The sequence below is a fragment of the Gavia stellata genome, chromosome 23 (genome assembly GCF_030936135.1).
Source record: "Gavia stellata isolate bGavSte3 chromosome 23, bGavSte3.hap2, whole genome shotgun sequence".
NCBI lineage: Eukaryota > Metazoa > Chordata > Aves > Gaviiformes > Gaviidae > Gavia > Gavia stellata.
The window spans coordinates 831,081-850,843 of record NC_082616.1 but is presented as its reverse complement, the minus strand read 5'-3'; the positions used below and the strand labels follow the sequence as shown (position 1 = coordinate 850,843).

At 49.5% G+C, this 19,763-nt stretch overlaps 1 protein-coding gene across 17 annotated transcripts in view; it reads left to right on the top strand.

Annotated features, from left to right (window-relative positions):
* The window catches only part of SLC8A1 (solute carrier family 8 member A1), a 136,791-nt gene that overhangs the window by 27,258 nt on the left and 89,770 nt on the right, over positions 1–19,763 (top strand). For 14 of the 17 annotated variants that reach the window (XM_059828625.1, XM_059828618.1, XM_059828626.1 and 11 more), the window contains exon 1: positions 2,001–3,831. In XM_059828625.1, coding sequence (XP_059684608.1) covers positions 2,033–3,831 — 1,799 coding nt within the window. In that variant the 5' untranslated portion in view covers positions 2,001–2,032. Of the gene's footprint in view, positions 1–1,995; positions 3,832–19,763 lie in introns of those variants that run through there. The other 3 variants (XM_059828630.1, XM_059828629.1, XM_059828631.1) reach the window with 1 other exon arrangement.

Sequence of the window (19,763 nt, the reverse complement as noted above, 5' to 3'; positions counted from 1 at the left end):
CAATAATCCTACTACAGCATCCTTAAATAAAAGCAAATGGAGGAGAGGGCTTTGATCCATCATTACAATGTCTCTCTGTGGAGCAGATCCCATAACGTGGGTGCAGGGTGGTACCCGTTGCTTCCTCCAGCCAGTTCTTGTGCGCAGCCCCGTCCCTGCGTAATATGCCCCTGCCCTGACGAGGAGGGGTGATTTCTGTGTCATGGGGGACAAGGAGATGGGTGGTGGTGACCAGGCACTTTTCTTCACGGAGGCGGTGACGCGTCCCTGTTCAGGAGGGCGAATGCTTCTCCCCAGGAACGTCTGCCCAGCTGTACTTTTGCAGTCAGCAATGCAGCATGCTGTGTGGCTGGAGAGCCAGCCTGGTGCCCAGCTGTGCTGTGAAACAAGCCCTCTTCCAGGAGGACGAGGGAAGGTGCGCTCAGCCGTCCTGCTTGGGTCACGCTCGCTATGACGGGGCCCGGGTGACAGCTGGGATGCTGTCACTGGACGCAGCCTTTAGCAGGGGTGGGTTGCTCTGCGTCTCCCAGCGCACACAGCTGGGCAGCTGCCAGCCCTGCCGCTGTGTTTGCTGGAGACCAGGCAGATTTCAGGGTGAGACCTGCCAGGCTTTGCGGAGGCTGGACTTTGGGAGGCATTGACTGGTTCTCCTGCCTGTGTCCCATCTCTGATATGGGCCTGGGAATACCATCCTTCTCTTAGAAGCTGAAACCTTTCATGGCAGGACTTTTTTTTTTTTTTTTTCCTTTTGGGGTGTGGGTTTTTAATGAGAAAAAACAGGTTAGCCTTTTGTATGCTCCAGCAAAGCAAAGGTATTGACGTACTCATTTCCCTCTCTTCATAGAAACATTTTTAAGTAGCGTGTGATTAAATTAACTTGGAATGGAGAAGTGTAGTATGGCAAAGGCTCTCCTTGAGGAGAAAATATAGCTTTAATAACTAGGAATCTGGCTTTTATTGGCTAGTAAAATTGAGACTGTAACACTGAGCATGCTCAGGTTTTTGCACTAAGCATCTCTATGCACTTAAAGGCATCTGTTCTGTCGGTTTATGCACTGTTAACTAACTGCAAACCTCTTTAACAGCTCCTCTACGCTGCTGGAAAATCCTGAGGCAGGACGAGGGCAAGAACTGCTGTCATGCCTGATGACTGATGTTGTAAATGGAGTGAGAAAGGCCCTTGAAAGGGAAGCCGTCAAAGCTGACCTAGTGGGAAGAGAGCACAGGGACAGGTTTCCTCTCGAAGCATGCCAAGAGAGCCAGGCTTGGATGCATATGGGGCTCCTTCCAGTTTTGGGAAGGTGCAAAGTGATGCGCTGTGGAAGGAATGGCTCCAAAAGCATTAATTAAAGACTGCCCTTCTGGTGCACCTTATGACCAAGTTACTGTTAGGAATAAGGTTTTGCCAGGCCTTGAGCTCACTTTGTGCGGATTTCTGATGTGCAGTAGATGCTTGGGAGGACTGTGAGCAAGAAAAGGCTGTGAAATACGTAGTTTACAGTGATTAAAAATGGCAAGTATAATATTATTTTTTAAAAATGGTGGGGGGATAGTAGATTTCCCTGTCCTCTCCCGCTCTTACCCTGAACTCCAGTGAGTGAGCGCACTGTAATTTTGAAATGGGAAACACTTCTGCCAGCTGTGAAGCAGAATGATGGGCTTTAATTAGATGAGAAACAAGAAAATGCAATTGAACAAATAGGCTTTCAGCGAAGAAAAAGAAAGTGGCATTAAACATCATAGTAGCTAAAGGGGGTAGGTGTGAGCCCGCTGGTTGCATCTGAATCCGTCCTTGTTCAGATAACTGAACTAGATGATTTGTGCATGGAAAACTGCAGTAATCATAACACAAATGGGCTCATCAGATGGGTCTTCTTCAGTAAGAGGGTAACTTGATTATACGTTTGGGAAAGATGGGAAATAAACAGGGTGTAGAGGAAAATCTGTTATCTCTGGTCAGCCTCACTTAGTGCATCTTTCCTTTTGTCTCTGCAGGTTGAGGACGTTTGGGACCTGTTCGCTGGAAGCGGCCATGTCGCGAGCAACTGATCCACCCACCTTCCCAGCGAGCTTCCAACTCCTGAGCGTTGTGCTGGTGTTGCTCTTCCATGCAGATGGCATACATGCAGAAAGCCCCAGCGAACTGCCTGTGAACGACACCGAGGAGTGCTCTGGCTCATACATATGCAAAAAGGGCGTGATTTTACCAATATGGGAACCCCAAGACCCCTCATTCGGTGACAAAATCGCTCGGGCAACAGTGTATTTTGTAGCGATGGTGTACATGTTCCTGGGAGTATCTATCATAGCTGACCGCTTCATGTCCTCCATCGAAGTCATTACATCCCAAGAGCGGGAAATAACCATCAAGAAGCCCAACGGTGAGACCAGCAAAACCACGGTGAGGATCTGGAACGAGACCGTTTCCAACCTCACACTGATGGCCTTGGGCTCGTCTGCCCCTGAGATCCTCCTGTCTGTTATCGAAGTGTGTGGCCATGGCTTCACGGCAGGGGACCTGGGGCCAAGCACAATTGTGGGGAGTGCTGCGTTTAACATGTTTGTCATCATTGCGATCTGTGTTTACGTTGTTCCGGATGGAGAAATAAGGAAGATCAAGCACTTGCGAGTGTTTTTTGTTACAGCGGCCTGGAGCATCTTTGCCTACACTTGGCTTTACATCATTTTATCTGTGTCTTCTCCTGGGATTGTGGAGGTTTGGGAAGGCTTGCTCACCTTCTTCTTCTTCCCCATCTGTGTGGTGTTTGCCTGGATAGCTGACAGGAGGCTTTTATTTTACAAGTACGTCTACAAGAAATACCGAGCTGGCAAGCAGAGAGGCATGATCATTGAGCATGAGGGTGACCGGCCGTCCTCCAAAGCTGATATCGAGATGGATGGAAAGGTTGCTAATTCTCATGTGGAGAACTTTTTGGATGGGACCCTGGTGTTGGAGGTGGATGAGAAAGACCAGGATGATGAGGAAGCCAGGAGGGAAATGGCTCGGATCCTGAAGGAGCTGAAACAAAAGCACCCCGACAAGGAAATTGAACAGCTTATAGAGTTGGCCAACTACCAGGTCCTGAGCCAGCAGCAGAAGAGCAGGGCCTTTTACCGCATTCAGGCCACTCGGCTCATGACGGGAGCTGGCAACATCTTGAAGAGACATGCCGCAGACCAGGCCCGCAAAGCTGTCAGCATGCATGAGGTCAACAGTGAGGTGGCAGAAAATGATCCCATTAGCAAGCTCTACTTTGAGCAGGGTACCTACCAGTGTCTAGAGAACTGTGGCACTGTCGCCCTGACCATCATTCGCCGGGGAGGCGACTTGACCAATACGGTGTACGTTGACTTCCGGACAGAGGATGGGACGGCCAATGCCGGCTCTGACTATGAGTTCACTGAAGGGACAGTGGTCTTCAAGCCTGGAGAGACTCAGAAGGAAATCCGAGTTGGCATAATTGACGATGACATATTTGAGGAGGATGAGAACTTCCTGGTCCATCTCAGCAACGTCCGTGTGAGCACTGAGGCCTCAGATGAGGGCATTCTTGAGGCCAGTCGTGTCTCAACACTTGCCTGCCTGGGATCACCATCTACTGCCACCGTCACCATCTTTGACGATGACCATGCTGGCATCTTCACCTTTGAGGAGCCAGTAACGCACGTCAGTGAAAGTGTGGGGACCATGGAAGTGAAAGTGTTGCGAACCTCTGGTGCACGAGGAAATGTTATTGTGCCCTACAAAACCATTGAAGGCTCAGCCAAAGGTGGAGGAGAGGACTTTGAAGACACCTGTGGGGAGCTGGAGTTCCAGAACGATGAGATAGTGTAAGTGAAGGTTTTATTTGTTACTTACAGTCTCTGGTTTTCCTGAAATTAAAGACACACGGCTCCCAGAGCTGCACTGGAGGTGTTTGGGTGCCAGCGCATTGCAGTAAGCCATGAATGGCCTCATGTGCTTTGGGGAGCCTGAAATGCTGCGATCCTGCCTTGCTAACAGACCAGAGAGTAATGCCTGTTCAGGGGCACTCCACCTTTCCAGCAGCAGGGAGGTGGGACTGGTTTGTGAGCTCAGCCTCCCGCACCCTACCCGTGTGCTGAGCAGACCTCTATAGCCTCGGCTCTACAGTGGAGCAGAGAACAAAACCGAGCTGGCTGCTACCACCCAGTCACAAGGACCTGTCTTGCAAAGGGCCTAAACTGAGTGTATGAATTGTGGTACCTACTTCCCCTTGCCTGTTGAGGGTCAGGTCATCCGGGACTGGGCCATAGTCTGTTCCACTGATGCTCTGTTCAGGGTTTTGGTGAAGGTCACTTCACCTCCTCCTCTTCTAAAGGCTGCAAGCCTGGGTCCAATGCATGTCCTGAAAAAGTATTGTCATGCAGAGAAACTTCATGGTTAGGATGCAACTGCAGCCGCATTTGGCTGCTTGCAAGTAAAAAAGAGGCTGAAAGCTGTTGGAGGCTACTCCTGAGTGTTGCTAGGTGGATGGTGGGAAAATTATTAGTGCTGTAGCCTTTATTACATTATGTGGAGAATATAAATTAGCCCAGTAAATCATGGTGGAAAACATCTATCTTTGGGTATGTCATGAAGACATTTCCTTGCCCATTTGGGGCTCTGGGAGGAGCAAGGGTTGGGAGTTGCGTTGTTCCAGCCTCAGGCTCTTCCTAGAGTCTGTGTCTGTAGATCAGTCCCTGCCAACAGTAGACTCCGTAGCACAAAACCACTGCACAGAACTTGGAGCAGTCACTGATAAAGGGCACTGCTGTGTCAAGGGAGAGCTAAATGTTGGCTTGAGTGTTGCATATCATACAACTGGTCTCTTAGGAGCTGAGACAGACCCATGATGAGCGCCGAGAGCGGGCCGTATGTTCTGTCTGTTACTTGTATCTGCTCCGTGTGCACAGGGAGAATGAAGCAAACGGGGGAATCATAAAACTTCTTGAAGTAGGAGGAAAGAAAAAAGTGATTTGTAGTTCTCAGGCAGGGTATTAGACCAGTTGGAATTTTGACTTCTCAGGAAAAACTGAGCAAGAACTTCACAGCTCCAGCAATCTGGAGGCCAGAACATGCATGTTGCTCACACAAGGGTTGAGAGCACATGATATGCCGTTGTTCCTGGATCCTGAATGAGAACTGTAGTAGAGGGGAATGCAATTATTTGATTTTTTTTTTTTTTTTCTTTTCTTCATTTTGGGAGAAGCAGGGAGTTGTCTGCAGAGAGGCAATGAACTAGGCTATAAGGATATCCCCCAAAGGCTCTTTACTTTTTAACCAGGTCACTCAGCACTAGCAAAACTGGGCTACTGGCAGGAAGACTTTGACGTTTGATCTCAGTTCCCCTGAGATGTGACATGTTTACGTGGCAGGCTGAACGCATGGCCGCAGGCTCTGTGACTGCGCTCAGAGGGGCTTGGGCTTCCCCCTTGTCTTGGATCCATCACTCTGGCCAGGATCTCTGTGCTGTCCTTCATCAAAGACAGGCAGTGTCACCTGTGTCTGCGCTGTCTGTTGGTGCTCGGTCTGTGATGTGGGGTTTTGCAGTGGGACGGCGGTGCCTGGTCCCCGGCGTTGTGCCGGGGCCCGCTGTGCTGTGCCTACTCCTTCTGCTGGTGGCCTTTCCTCCACTAAGCTGTTCACTGCTGACTTTAGCCCACAGCCCAGTAACCGAGGGGTGTACTGGAAACGGGCTGACCACATCCTGTCGGAGCTGCTGCCTGGCCTCCCGGGGCCGTGCTGGTGTGCCCTCCCCACAGCGGCGAGCCTCCTCCTTCCTTTTCTTACTGCCGTCGGCATGTGCACAGCAAGCAAGAAACGGGGGAAAACAGCTTTCTTGGAAACACGAGTGTGTTTTTTCTGTGCAGATGCCAGGGCGTTCCCATCATATCTCTATTGCCTTTTAACCCTCTCTCCCTGGAATTGCAGGGAGGGACGGTACATGGGAAGCACCACTTCAGGAGTTCGCAGCCTGGTACAGATGTTGGCTTGGGGAATGGGGTGGGAGGAGGTGGCAACCACAGGGCCATATGTTGACCAAGGGGCTTGCTCCATTCGGGTGGGAGAAGTCATGCACATACCTTATTTTTCTGGGAGAAAGATGAAGCTGATTGTACAAACTGCAATCTATTCACGTGCCTGAAAGGCAGTAGGTATTCATCTAAAACTTAGCTGCTACAGTCCGCGTTCAGGTGTTGGATGGTACAATCTGCCTTGCAGATTTCCTGCAGGTCTGTGTTTGCCTGGGCACAAGTTTAGGACAGCCCTGCAGCATGAAGGCAGTGTGGTCCTGAAGCTGAGGTGCTCCTTACAGTCATCCTCCCTTGGAAGAATTTGCTCTAATGGGAATAAAGATGATGTGCTAGCACAATATGTGGATTATAGAGCTAAAGCCTGTTTGCTGTATCATTGCTTGTTAAGTGCCATGCTTCAGCTAAATCACAGCTATGTAGAATGGTGCGATTCCCCAGCACATTTGATTCAATAAAGTTCTAAAACTTCACATTTTCCCATGCTCTGGTGGCTAAGAGTTGGATGGGCTGCCCTTTCTAAAGGCCTTTAGTGCTTCTTCAGCTCTGCCATTCTAGGCTGTATCAATCAGCTTGATAAAACCGAGTCAGATGTGTTTTTCTGGGGCAGTAAGAACAAAGGTAGGGCAGGGCAGGGGGACACAAGGATGAAAGAAAACTGTGTACAAGCCTCTATTATTAGAGGGCTGGCTTGCTGGTAAGCCCCAGTAAAATTAGAAAGCGCTGGGAGGGCCCTGATCTTCTGGAGACCTTCCTCCGGTTCCCAAAAGGCCCACTTACGTAACATGTTGTTTGTTTGCAGCGTCTAGAGACTTTCCCACTTTGCAATCTGTTGATGTCCCCTTTCCCAGAGCACACAAAATAATAGCTGTGTAACTCCTGAAGCGATGCCACTCCTATGCATTTAAACAAAGCTCTCATTCCGATGCTACCAAAAAGATGTATAATGGAGATGATGTTGGTCCTCCTACAGAACACTTGATCCCAGCACTGCCTGGTCGCCTCTTGGAGTGATGCTTTTCTGCTCCTTGCTCCCGAAGCACAGCTTGTGTGTTCAATGGGTGCATGTTGGCAAGTGAAAGAACCGACATTTGAATGTGTTTTGCAAAGGGGTTAGCTGGGTTTGCACGACAGGTTGTTCCGAGCTGTGTTGGAAAGCTAAAGGTGTCTGACTTGGGTCTCAGCAAGGTCAGTCTCAGTGATGCTGCACGGGTACCTGGGGCTCTTGGGCATCAGTGTAGGACAGGGTGCTATGATTTAAAGTGTAAGAGAGAGCCTTCCCTCTGGGGCCATCCCCACAAGGTGACTCCAGCCTTGTCTTGCATCTCCATTGATGATTAAAGCTTTCTTGACGACAACATGGAGAAGATGTGTAGTTGCAGGCTCTTCCTGCCCACCCGCCTACCACAGCTATTGTGATCATAGAAGAGGTCATTGGTTCATCTAGCCAGTGTATTTTTATCTCCTGACCGAATGCCAAGTAATTCAAAAGAAGTCCAGTCTCCTATCGTAGAGGAGGAAGCAATCCTTCCCCCAGCTGACGGGATCTCTTCTCCTTGCTGTCTCAAAACATCAGGAAGGGGCACGGCTTCCAGATGTGACTGCAAAGCTATACAAAAACTGTGTGTTCTTTCATGTTCAAAAAATAGTAGTTTTTCTAGAGATAACATTGCAACTAGAGTTCTGTTACAATCTGCATTCCAGACGCCTGCACCCACACCCCCCTAAAAGAAAAGTTTTTACTGCATTAATAAGTCAGTGAGGACAATGCTACACACAATTATGTGGATAACCAATTAAACTGGTATTTCACGTATGCAGTTACACCTGTAAATGCATGGAGAATGTTATGCCAATCGATCTTGCAGTTCATAATATATAGTTTAGCTGGTTTTGTAAAAGATGTCTGCTGCAGGTTTAGGTTTAGGAAGTGAGACTCTTGGCCCATTGAATTTGTTGTCAGCTTTGGCATTTCTCTGGAAGCATAAATCTGGAAGCCAAATGCTAACAGTGACAGAAACATCAGCTAAATCCTCTGATTTTTTAGGGAAAGTGTCCCCAGCCTCCCTCCCAATAGCCCTTTAAAAACGTCAGTGTCAATAAATATAGATAGTGGCGGGGGGGACCAAGAGGTACTGCTTTTTTAAGTTCCCCTTTTCTTTTCCAGAAGAAGTTGGGTGAGGTATTTCTAAAGAAACAGCAAAGACAAAACCCTGACTCAACCCTGGGACTTCTCTAGCTCAGTTTTGCGTCTGTGGCCTGCAGCTTCAGAAAAACTGGTCAGCCTTGCGGTAGGATGCAGTCGAAGAGCAGAGAGTCTTCTGATGTGGCAGAGAGACCGCTGTAAACCAGGCTGAAGGTGAAGCAAACAAACATTCCCCTTTCCACGTGTCATCGTTGAAGACATTCTCTCTCTCTTTGTCCATCCCACTTTGTTTGCGTGGGTCAGTCTGCAAGCCCTGGCTTGCTCGGGGTTAATGTCTGGAGGCACGGTGTGAGATATCAGAACAGACCAAACAAAGATTAAACTCAAATTCGGCCTGCTTCCAGCACCCAGCTTGGGGTTTAGGGCATGTTTTCCCTCGCCGCTGGCAGTCTCACCTGGCCCAGTGGGACTTGCAGGCAGTTCGAATACGACCACCCAGATCTAGGTCTTGGGTCCTTGGCAGGAGCACCCGGTGCCCGGGGTCCATCTTATGGGAGGCGGCCCTGGCCACGGCCCGCAGCGGGGACCTGAGCACGTGTGTCGCGCCAGGCCGGGGCATGGCTTTGGGGGCCTGTTCCCCTTTCCAGCGGAGATTTAGGGAGTAGAAGTAGGGAGTAGATGTAGAAATGTATCATTGCGTTGGGTCTTGAAGGTCAAAAGCCTGTCGTCCCCTCTTCAGGGGGGGAGATACAGCTATAACAGGGTGAGCTGACTTTTCTTTTTCCCCTTTTCATTCACACAACATTTAGTCATTCCTGAACGCTCCTAAAATGTTAACCTTCATATCTCCCAGCCGTGTGCATCTCTCTTAAACTGCCGTGCCCATGTCTCCGTTGCGCTGGACAACCCTCACCGTTCTGTTAGGAGACAGCAAGGAAATAAGGACACGTGGCATTCACAGACCTTCCCCTTCCTCCTGCACCAAGCGTCTGCAGATGCTTGCTATTGTCCTGTGCGCGCAGACCGGGCGCCGAGTGACACAGACATGGCGTGTGCTGAAAAAATCATTCCCAAGTGCCATGTCAGGTCTCACGCCTGAAAACTGTGTATTTGCAACTCTGTCCCTAAGTGTCTTATGGCCTGATCTGGTCCTCTCCCCCCCGGGTAAGGCCCCGGGTGTGCTCCTGTGGCGTGTCCTCACGGTGCTGTGGCACAAGTCCTGCCCGTAGCTTGCTTGGGGAGGGTGAGCACGGGATGCAGTCTGTGCCGTTTGCCCAAATAAGTCATGAAATCTAGGAACTTGATTTGATGATGTCCCCTGTGGAGGGGATTAGGCAGCGAGGTTGTGTTATTGGATGAAGCAAGTTGTGCCAGCACATCACTGGGGGGAATGGGGGGGGAGAAGGGTGAGGACAAGAGCGGTTAGCTTTCGCTGAAGAACTGACACAGTTTTTGTCCTTGAAAAACCAATGTTTCCTTATTTGTAATGAGCTGTTGTTGGCAATTTACTGCTGCCAGCTGCATCTCTGCGGTTGATTAAGGGAGCTTGGATCTTAAATATGTAATAACTCTCTGAAAGCCATTGAGAGGCAGTTATTAGCTTCATCAGGGCCTGTGTACACATCCGCTGTGCTCCTTTATGAAAAGGGTACCTATTAAATGCATTGTAGTAATTTATAAAACACAGGATCTAGGCTTGTTTTAAGAAATTAAAGCAGCAACCCTAGCGAAGCTTGTTGGCGTGGGAAAGAGTTATCTTGGAGTGAAGCGCTGCTCTGCAGCTCCTTGCTGGGGAGACGAGAGTGGGGGATAGGAGAAGCCCTGTCCCCCTTTGCAGGCTTTTCTTCCCTGAGTATGTGCTCGAGCACTGCTGGCAGCAGCATTAGTGCCAGCTGTGATACGCAGGTCTTGTCAACAGAGCAGGGATCTGTCCCTCTCCCTCCTGTGCACGTGGGATCCTTTACTGTGGCAAGTCCTTGAGCAGAGAGAGGTAAATAGTTGGTACATAGCACCCTGATGCAAGTGCTGAGTTCGAGTTTTGCATCTGCCTCGAGAATAGGCTTCTTTCCTCTGACACTTTGCCCCCAGGTTTGATCTCGGTGGATGGGACTCAGTAGTTTTCTTCCAGCAGCAGAGCTGCATTTGTGGGCTTAAAACAAGAGCGACAGAACAAAAAGCAGACAGCTGACCACAGCTGGCATCCAAGCATCTGTGCAGATGGGCAGAGAAACATCTGCTGTCATCCAAATCCAAACAGAGAGGAGAAGCTGGACCTGGCAGACAACTCTCTGAGTCAGAAACAGACCCTCCCCGGGGGGAGAGGCTGAACCCAGAGGCATCATCCCGCGTGCTGCGGGCGGATGGAGCGCTATCGGCCGGCTCTCTGCCGGCGGAGGGGTGTGATGTCACTCTGCCTTGGCAGGCAGGCGTACCAGAGGTGATGCACAGTCTTCCATGTCTGGGTCGGCCTTCTATGTGTGCCTATAGGCTTCGCTCACACTGGGGACAAAATTGCATGTTCACTAGCAAGGATGTGCACGTCGCTGCTGTGCAAGAGGAAAGACACCTATGCTATCCCTTATCTCTGCTCCTTCCCCTGTTCTCCAGCACCATAGGATAAGTGTTAGCTTAACCTTCACAGTCTGGTCTTGCTGAACCAGTATTTCTGCAGTACTCTCAGATGAGGAGCTTTGATTAAAAGTTAGTCTTTCACAGCCACAGTGTTTGTGATGGCCGGGTGCATGACCTGGCTGCACTGGTACTAGTGGGTATGTTCTCTGCTTTGCGATCTCAGTCATGGTTGGAGTTAAGGTCAGCCCTCTCCAAGTCATAAATGCCGTTTAGCCTGAGGACGTCTTGGGAGATATCAAAAACTCTACTAATAATGTTTCTGACGCTGACATTGGAGGCGTTGTGCTGGTTTCCAAGAATGGCAATGCTGGGTCCTGGGTGACAACAAATAATAACGGCATTCTCTGTTTTAAAAATATCTTAGCGTAAGAGAGAAAATATTCCCACTGCTGTGCAAGTAAGAGGGTGACCAGCATGTTCCTCCTCTGTCCAGTCCCTATATGGTTCCATTTCCATAGTGTCTGGACTCCTTCTGTCACAATCAAAGTAACAATAAAATGCGTCTGGCAATGGGAAACAAAGCAATAATGAAGAACGGGGGCACGGACTGGATCCCCACAGGCTGGGTGCTGGAAGGAGAGAGGTGGAGCTGATGGCATACGCCTGCCTCATCAGAGCAAAGTCCTTTCCAGGGGAAGGTCCTCTGAGTGCAGATGCTCTCCGTTGGCTGAGGACAGGGATGGAGATGGGCTGAGTGGAGGACAGTGCAGTGATACAACCTTTGGACTTTTTCTAGAAGTGGTTTAAATTTTGTGGCATTGCTATCAAGAAGCTTCTTTGTTCTTTGGTGTGCTTGAGTGATTCCTCTGGTTATTTGCTCCTGGTACAACACTGGTGTGCACCGGTCCCACACTGCGCTATTTTGGGGTCATGCAATGTGGCTCTAAATTAACCAGAGGCCCAGTATGCCCTGAGGAGAGCCTTGTCCCAGAGGCCAGATGCACCATCACCAGGTGACAAAGCTGTTGTCTCGCTGGCTGGGACGTAAGAAGGACATGAATTTTCTTGCTGGGTCCAGAACAAAACAAAAAAAAAGGATTGATTTGCTCTGAGTTCTTTTCCAGACTCTGTTGCTTGCTTCCAGGAGAACGAAATAGGTATACGTTGGGCCTTTGCAAACAATTTGGAGGAGAAATATATCCATCCGTTAAATCACTCATCAGCCCCTCAAACTGCCCAGGCAGCCTCTTGGCTTTACAGTGCTAATGGCTCAGCTCCTCAGCCTGTGCAGGCGCTTCCCCGCCTGCCCCTTCTCCCCGGCGCTCGCCCTGCCGTCTCTGCGCCGCTCACGTGGCCTCGGCTCTGCCATCCTCTGACCCAAGACCTTACCCGTGCAGGCTGAGTACTCCTCTCACCGGTGTTGTGCCAGATGACTTATCCTGGCATGCCTTGAGATATGGGCAAGAAACACGCGGACATTGTGCTCCGAGGAGCCGTGCATCCTCAGCCGCAGCTCTCCTTTCCCTCTCGGCAATGCCATTCTGCAGCCCGGGCTCTGCTGTCCTAGTACTGCACAGCTCTCACGTGAATACACAGCTCTGTCACAGCATATGAGGCAGAAAAAAAGTCTGTTCTGCAGGGGAACAGGCTGCCCAGGGAGGTGGTGGAGTCACCATCCCTGGAGGTGTTCAAAGCACCTTGGTTTAGTGGCCATGGTGGTGTTGGGTTGGTGGTTGGACTTGATGGTCTTACAGGTCTTTTCCAACCTTCGTGATTCCATGATTCTGTGAGTCTGGAATAAATAGAGCTGCGATGAGCAGGGGAGAAAGGCAGTGGTTTTGTTGAGAATGGGAGGCTCTATCTGAGACAAAACCTGTTGCTTTGGCTCGAGCAGGTGGGGAACAGGTTTTACCTGGCACCAGAGTCTGTGCAGGGCTTTGTATTTGCTTAGTTCAGTAGATTTGCATTCACACTTTAGGTTTCGTTATTGAAATTTATGTTCCTTCTTAGTGACTGGATATGTGATGGGACCTAGGGGGATAAGATATCACTCCTACATAGGGTAAAAATAATATAAACAAAGTCAGTACTAATGCCGCAGGCACAAATGATCCTACCACAGGGGAAAGGGAGGGAAGTGTAACAGGAGATTCACCTGACTCACGAGCTCTCCAGTGACCTGGAACTCAGAAAGAATCATACAAAAACCTGAAAATGGGTCAGTTTAGTAGGGAGGATTGTAACAGAGCAGCGTGGGAGTGTTGGGTCAGAGTCAGGCCGAGCATGAACTGCACGAGAATTAGAGGGGATGGAGATGTCCTGTCCATGCCCTAGCAGTGCAGAGGGAGAAGGGGAAGGGAGCTGAACACCAGATTCCACCAAGAAGCAGGTCCCTCTATGGACGTCTGTGTTCATGAGGCCTCTGGGTGTGGGACAGAGGTTACAACCTATCTGTCCTCAGACCCAGCGAGCATCCTGAAATCTAGCCTGGTGTTGTGAGGGGAATGCCCGAGGGGCTCTTAGAGCTGCCAGCAGTCCCCCTGGAAGGTTCCCTGGGCAGTAGGTGAGATCTGCAGGCAAGCTAAGGAGCTGCCTTCAGAAGCAGCTCAGTCAGATTACGTCTGCTTCTGTACCTAAAAGAGCGTAGAACAAATCAACACGTTATTTGTAAATACCTCAAAGATAACAAGGAGATGAATAACAGCCAGCATATATTTGTCAAGAACAAATCTTATCAAGCCAACCTAATTTCCTTTTATGCCAGCCTTTTGGGTAAGGGAGAAGCGGTGGCTGTCATATCACTCAGCTTCAGAAGGGCTTTTAATGTTGCCTTGTTCAGCGCCGTCATAAGCAAGCACTGGCTAAATGGGCCACTGGGGTGGTGGGGTCAAACCTGTCTGGAAAGAGAAACGTGGCACTGGATGGGGGTGAAAAGGTGTTAGGCAGGTGCTTGTCCTGAACTGGAGCTTGTTGGGCGTGGAAAAGAGAAGTTTGGTGTTTAAACTTGCAGATAGAGTGGAGAGGCTGGAAGCATTATCGAAGGTAGGATGGGGATTTACAGAGACGGGCTGGGAAATAGCCTGAGCAGAAGCAAGGCATGGTAAAGTGCTTGTGCAAGAATAGTCATAAGCACAAATTGAAGTTGGAGGGGAACGACTGAGTCAGGGGGTGCCATTGTGACCCGGCAGCCAAATCTGAGCTCACAACGTCATGCTTTTGCAACGAATGAGACAGACGTTATCCTGAAGATACTCACGAGGGGTGCAGCCATCCTTACGCTCTCTCTGCCCAGCTGTGTCTAGCCCTGACCACTCAACTCCAGAAGTTGGGAAGACTCCAACAGAAAGCACAGAAAATGACTGGTGGTCTGAGAAATGTGACCCAAGGTGAGAGACCGTGAGAACTGGGGCTGTTTAATTTAGAAAGACACAGGCGCAGGCAAGGTCTAAGCCCTGAGCTATGTAACGGGCAGTAAGATATTCTCTGTGTCTGCAGGGTCTTGAGGAAGCAACAGAGGCAATTCAGATTAGACAGGAGGGAAAATTTCCTCCTAGTACAGATGAGTCCACTCAGCAGTAGCTTGGGGGAGTGGTTGACCTCTGTCAACAGCAGAGGAGAGCTTAGAGGCACTGTTCAAAAATTTACTGAAGATATCAGGTGTATTGTCTCTTTTAGGACAGGATTGGGTCAGATGAGATCTTGGGAACTCTTCCTCTCCTGTTGCTATGCACTAGCCAGGCAAAAGCCTTCATCATGCGAGTTGCACTTCAGTCAGGTGGCCTCTGTCCTGCATGGTCTTCTGCCGCAAATGAGTGATGGGGTAACATGCAAAGCAACCTACAGATGGAGCAGAAAGACCAAATGCGTGCATGCACGTGCAACCTTCAGAGCTTCCCTGTGGCCACCCAATCTGGGCTCTTTGCTCACAACGGATATTTGGGACAGGGCCATTGCTCGCCTGCCGTCTGTCTCCTTTGCTAATAATTAGATGCAATCCAGGCTTCCCTGCAGGAGAGCCCTGTCCCCGTGGGGGAAGAAGCAAGGCTGCACAGATTAAGGAAGCTAATTAGAGGGGAAGAGAGCATTGGTACTGAAGCCCCAACAGTAAACTTTGAAATCTAGATAAGGGAGCGGTATTTAATTATATACAATTAAAACATCGCATCTCAGCCCCCTGAGAATGGGCAGTCTTGGAAAGCCCTCACAAAGGTGCTAATGAACAGATCGGAAGGCAGCGGTGGGCGAGGGGCTGTTCTTATTAAACTTCACCTGGGAAACACATCTGAAGAGAAGAGCTAGGAAAACTCCCTGGGACCACCAGCTCCTTATTTCTGTGTGGTGTCCTCCCTCTCCCAGAGCAGGAAATGGGAACCCAAAGCTCTGGCACTGAAAGGGAGATTGCTCTACTTTTCCATGCAGCTGGGCACAGACCGCTGGAGACACCAGTGCAAGGAGAGGCTATCCTGAAAACGTAGGGGAAATTGGAGAGGGTTGTAAATACTTGGCCTGAGAAAGAGAAACAGTCTTTGTACCCTTCTCTCCCAATGCACAGGAGACAAAGCTCCTGCCCCTGTGCCTGCCAGCCAGGGGCCTCCCGGTATCTCCAGGGCGCACCATGCCGATGTTCCCCATCGCTCCACAATCCTGCAAAGTTATCTTAGGTTATTTTCCCACAAGTTTGCCCTAGCCACAAAAGCAGCTACTTCCCCTCCCCGCTCCTTTGCCACAGTACGTTTATAGCCCCTGACTTCTGATCCTCTAGCCTGCACTCGCCAAGCCAGGAGGGCAGCTTGATTTCCCTGTAAGGTGCCTGCAAGGTGCCTGCCTTGTGTTCAAACGTCTGCCGTTGCGCTCTGTGCCAGCTGAGCCAGCAACCTTTGTGGACTGCAGCAGTAGCTTCTACCCCATAGCTGCTTCTGGGTGTTAATGTAGTAAAACCACGATGAGGGAAAACTTGGATGGATTCATATCATCCGGCAGAGTAGAACTGCAGAGCCAGCCTGAAGTTTTCCAAAATTCCTCTTCCTCAGCAACTCCAAACCCTTAAGGAAGGCTTTAGTTCAGCCTGGGGTACCAGAGGAGGTGGTGCCTGTGTTAATTTGTAAATATAAACTGCCAGAGGGCCCCTACCTCCTGAAGGCAGTAACTTTGAGAAGCGCAAGCAAAAGGCTAGACCTTCTTTTCCTGCATCCTTGCCTCCCGATATTCCTCTTTTGCCTGGTCTTTGACCCCACTTTCTTCTAGGTCCATGTGCTGAACCCATGAGTCACATCTGCAATGTCACTAACAGCTTCCCTGGTGATTCGGCTGCTTAAAACGTTACAAGACCTGGAAGTGATGCCAATGCCATTGAGGTTCATTTTATTTGCCTGAGTCTTTCGTCTTTCTGGTGATGTTTTCCTCTGCCGTGCCAAGAGCTGAAGCCTCAAGGGGTTCTTCACTCATTGTATTTTAGGTGAAAATTAAATTTCTTGTTGAATCCCAGCGCTCCAAGAGTTGGGGTTTTAAAACAATGCTGATTAGCATCTTGAGTGCCCTGTCTGGCCCTTGGTCTGCCAGGGGAGCATTTGCCGTGCTTGGGGGGGAGAATTGCTCTCTATTGTCAATCCTGCAGAGATGGAAGGGAAGGTGCTTAAGTTGCTTCTCAGTTCAAGTCTTCCTGGGCCTGGTATGAATGAAGATGTTGGTATCTTGCAAATATACAAACAGATTTCTACAAAGCACTTGCTAATGAACCAAAACAGCAGTTTGTCCTTTCAGTGATTTGTGGGGAGTCAGTAAAAGACTAAACCTGGGGAGCTCATTACGCTGCTGAAGTAGTGCATTTTTAGTGGAGACGCTGGGAAGCTGTTTGCTGCTGGCTGTGATGCAGGGCGAGAGGCTTGGCAGCGCTGGGAGGAAACCTGTGAGAGGAGACGTCTATCACCTCCGTGGCCGCAAGCACGGGGCTGGCTCGCAACGGGGGCAAAGCAGCCAGCCCGTGCAGGTGGGGTGCGAGAGGCGCCGATTTCCACCTCCAGTCGCTGTAATCTCATGGCCGGGCTATAGGCACGCTGATATCGTGCTGGGGTCTCAGGTGTGAAGTGGAGAATAGGAGAGCAGAGTCCAGCACCAGCGAGAAGGGAGAGCCACAGCAACCTACTTGGACAGTTAGCCACGGCATGGTATAAAACAGAGACCTTCTAGAAAATACAGTCAGAATCACAGGATCACTAAGGTTGGAAAAGACCTGTAAGATCATCAAGTCCAACCATCAGCTAACACCACCATGCCCATTAAACCATGTCCCACAATGCCTCGTCCACCTGTTCCTTGAACACCTAACTCTCCGGTTAGACTCTCAGGGCTGAGGTCAGACTCTCAGGGCTTACAAACCAGGCGCTTAATCCTGTACATCAAAGGGAGCGTGGCACTGCTCAGCCACTGCTCTGCTTCATGGGCACAGCGCGTTTGTCACCTTCAGCTATTGCACAGGTTGGCTACAAAGCTAATTTGCACCACTGCCGCTTCCTCTTGGTGTAAGTACCTGGACTTACTCACGCAGCAACTCTAGCCATCTCCAAAAGGGATGCATATACCTCAAGGTGCCCACATACCTAAGGGTTGCATATGCCTATGCCAATCAGAGTAGGTGAAAGACCGACCAGGGAAGTGCATGTATGGGGATGAGGCGGGATAAGGTAAAAGAGAGGTGAATGCATGATGAAAATTGGAAAAGGAGGGGTGGAAGGAAAAATGAAAGAGTGGCCAAAATCACAACAGTTCATATGAGTGCTTCCTCTCAGCTGCCGGTGAGCACTTCCAGAGCTGCAATGTGCTCAGGGTCAGGTTCAGAGGGTCATGTTCAGAGGCCCCTAGTTCCAGCAAAGCTTACAGCAAAGTTGGGTTGCTCAAGTTTGCAACAGCTAGTTGGAAAAAGCTGTTTGGCTCTTGCTACAGAATGAGTTTGTCATCCATGTCATGCATAGAGCTGATATTGCACAAGTTTCGGCTTCCGTGTGCTTGCAGGGAGAGCCCCGGCTTGGCACTGGCAGCAAAGGTAAAAGCCATGAGGAAAAGAGAATTCTTCCAACCTTGCCAAGAAAAATCACTGTGTATGGGAAAGGGAGAACTAAACTGATCTGAATTTTCCTGCTATTGGTCAGCATTTTGGTGCCAAGGTAGTCACACTCTGTGTGGATGGGTACATGCATGTGAGAGAGGGAAAGAAAAAAGGTAACATGAAGAGCTCCATATTTAATATTGCGTTAATCCCTTCCCTCCCAGCTAGAGCAGAGGTTTGAAATTCCTTTGCTGGGCATGAGGGGAAATGCACTGATCTGTGTGAACATTATTTAATTGGGGAAGAAAGCTTTACCTTTCAGGAAAGTTGCAACTGAATAAATTAGTTTGGAAGTCTGAAGAAATTAATTGAAGTTTGGGGTTATGGGGTTTTTTTTAATTTATTGCTTCACAGAAAATTCAATTTGTATTTGGAACCAAACTTTCCTTCATTAATGCAGGAAACTTAAGCAGGGGATGGATTTCAGGCCACATGTTTTGAAAACCCCTGCTAACAGCAACTGTGGCAGAAGGTGAAGCAACAACACTTCAGCATCTCAATTTCTCCATGAAAGCCAGTACGTTGAAGAGGTATATATCAAGTCAGCCAACTTGTGCAACAGCTCTTTGCAGGCAGGGATTTGCTTCTAGCACCCTAGTTATGTGACGGAAAATCCTACAAAAGAGCAGGCAGGAGTCGCAAAGCCACGTGCCAGCTTTGGACCCAGAGCTGAGCGTGATGGTGATCTCCAACAGCAACCGTGGGAGTGTGCGTAGTGCCTGCCCTCCGGTCCTGGCTGGGGTACAGCACCCTTTGATTTGTGGCATGAGTTTTATTCATTTATTTCTTTTTGAGCTTAGGCACATGTACTAATTAGAGGAGAACTGGTGAGCTCTGCTAACACATTTGAACACGGGTAGCTTTAGGCTTGCATTTGGGTCATTAAAAATGAAGTAAAATGATGTTCTCTTTGCACCAGTTACTGTGAGCAGGGGCCTTGATTTGGCAGCAGTTATCTCCCCAACACCACTGCACTAATGACTTCTAACGCAGAAAGAACAGAGTGTCATTAACGCAATAGGGTGGTGTGAAGCTACTGTATGAAAAGGAGAGGCTCAGACAGACTAGTTTATGACGAGCTTGTAACAAACCTGGGACTAACTGGCTGAGTTTAAACCCTTGGGAGGTTGGGAGCCAAAACATTTGCTGACCCATGAGGGGAAGCCCTTCCCACACGGACCACCTCCCGAGGATGGGGGCACGCTGCAGGGTGAGCAAAGCGGGTCTGGAGATGTGCTGACACAAGCATTGCTCACTCCTGCTCCTCCCTTGGCTTCTCCATCCGTCCCATTACAAAACAGGTCACGCAGCCCCGGCGCTTACAGGTGAGGGGGAACCACCGTAAGGATTTCTCTCCAGGTTTTGCCAGGAGAGACGAAACCCAGGAGGGTAAAACCCTCCCAGGAAAACCTGGCTCATATCTCCTGAGGATCTTCTCTGCCTACTGGTGTGTCCAAGTGTCCCAGGTCACCTTGACATTTGAGCGAGGTTTTCTTCATTGCTTTCTGGGTTCTCTCTGCTGGCTGCAGGCAGATTTTGGTCGAGATGGAGGCCATCAATTTTTAAACATAAATGATAAGGTGTAAAGAAAGGCTTCATCTCACGGCTGGTCTCAACTACAAATACAACATAGCTACCTATGTCAAAGCTGCTAGAGATGGCCTGTAAAGGTCATTTGGCTTAACTCCCTGTGTGACAGAGGTTGTACAGGCTTGTTGCTTGTCATTCCTACGACAGCTGGAACTGGGGAGATGTTTGATCAAGGTTTTTTCCCCAGAAGTACCTCACTGCATTTTGTCCTCTCAGTGAAAATGAGGACAATTGGAAACTCCACAGAAGCGTACCCGTTTTTCATTTAAAAAGCTGGAGGGGGAGAAACCATATAGATTTAGAGGGGGGTTGGCTTGTTTT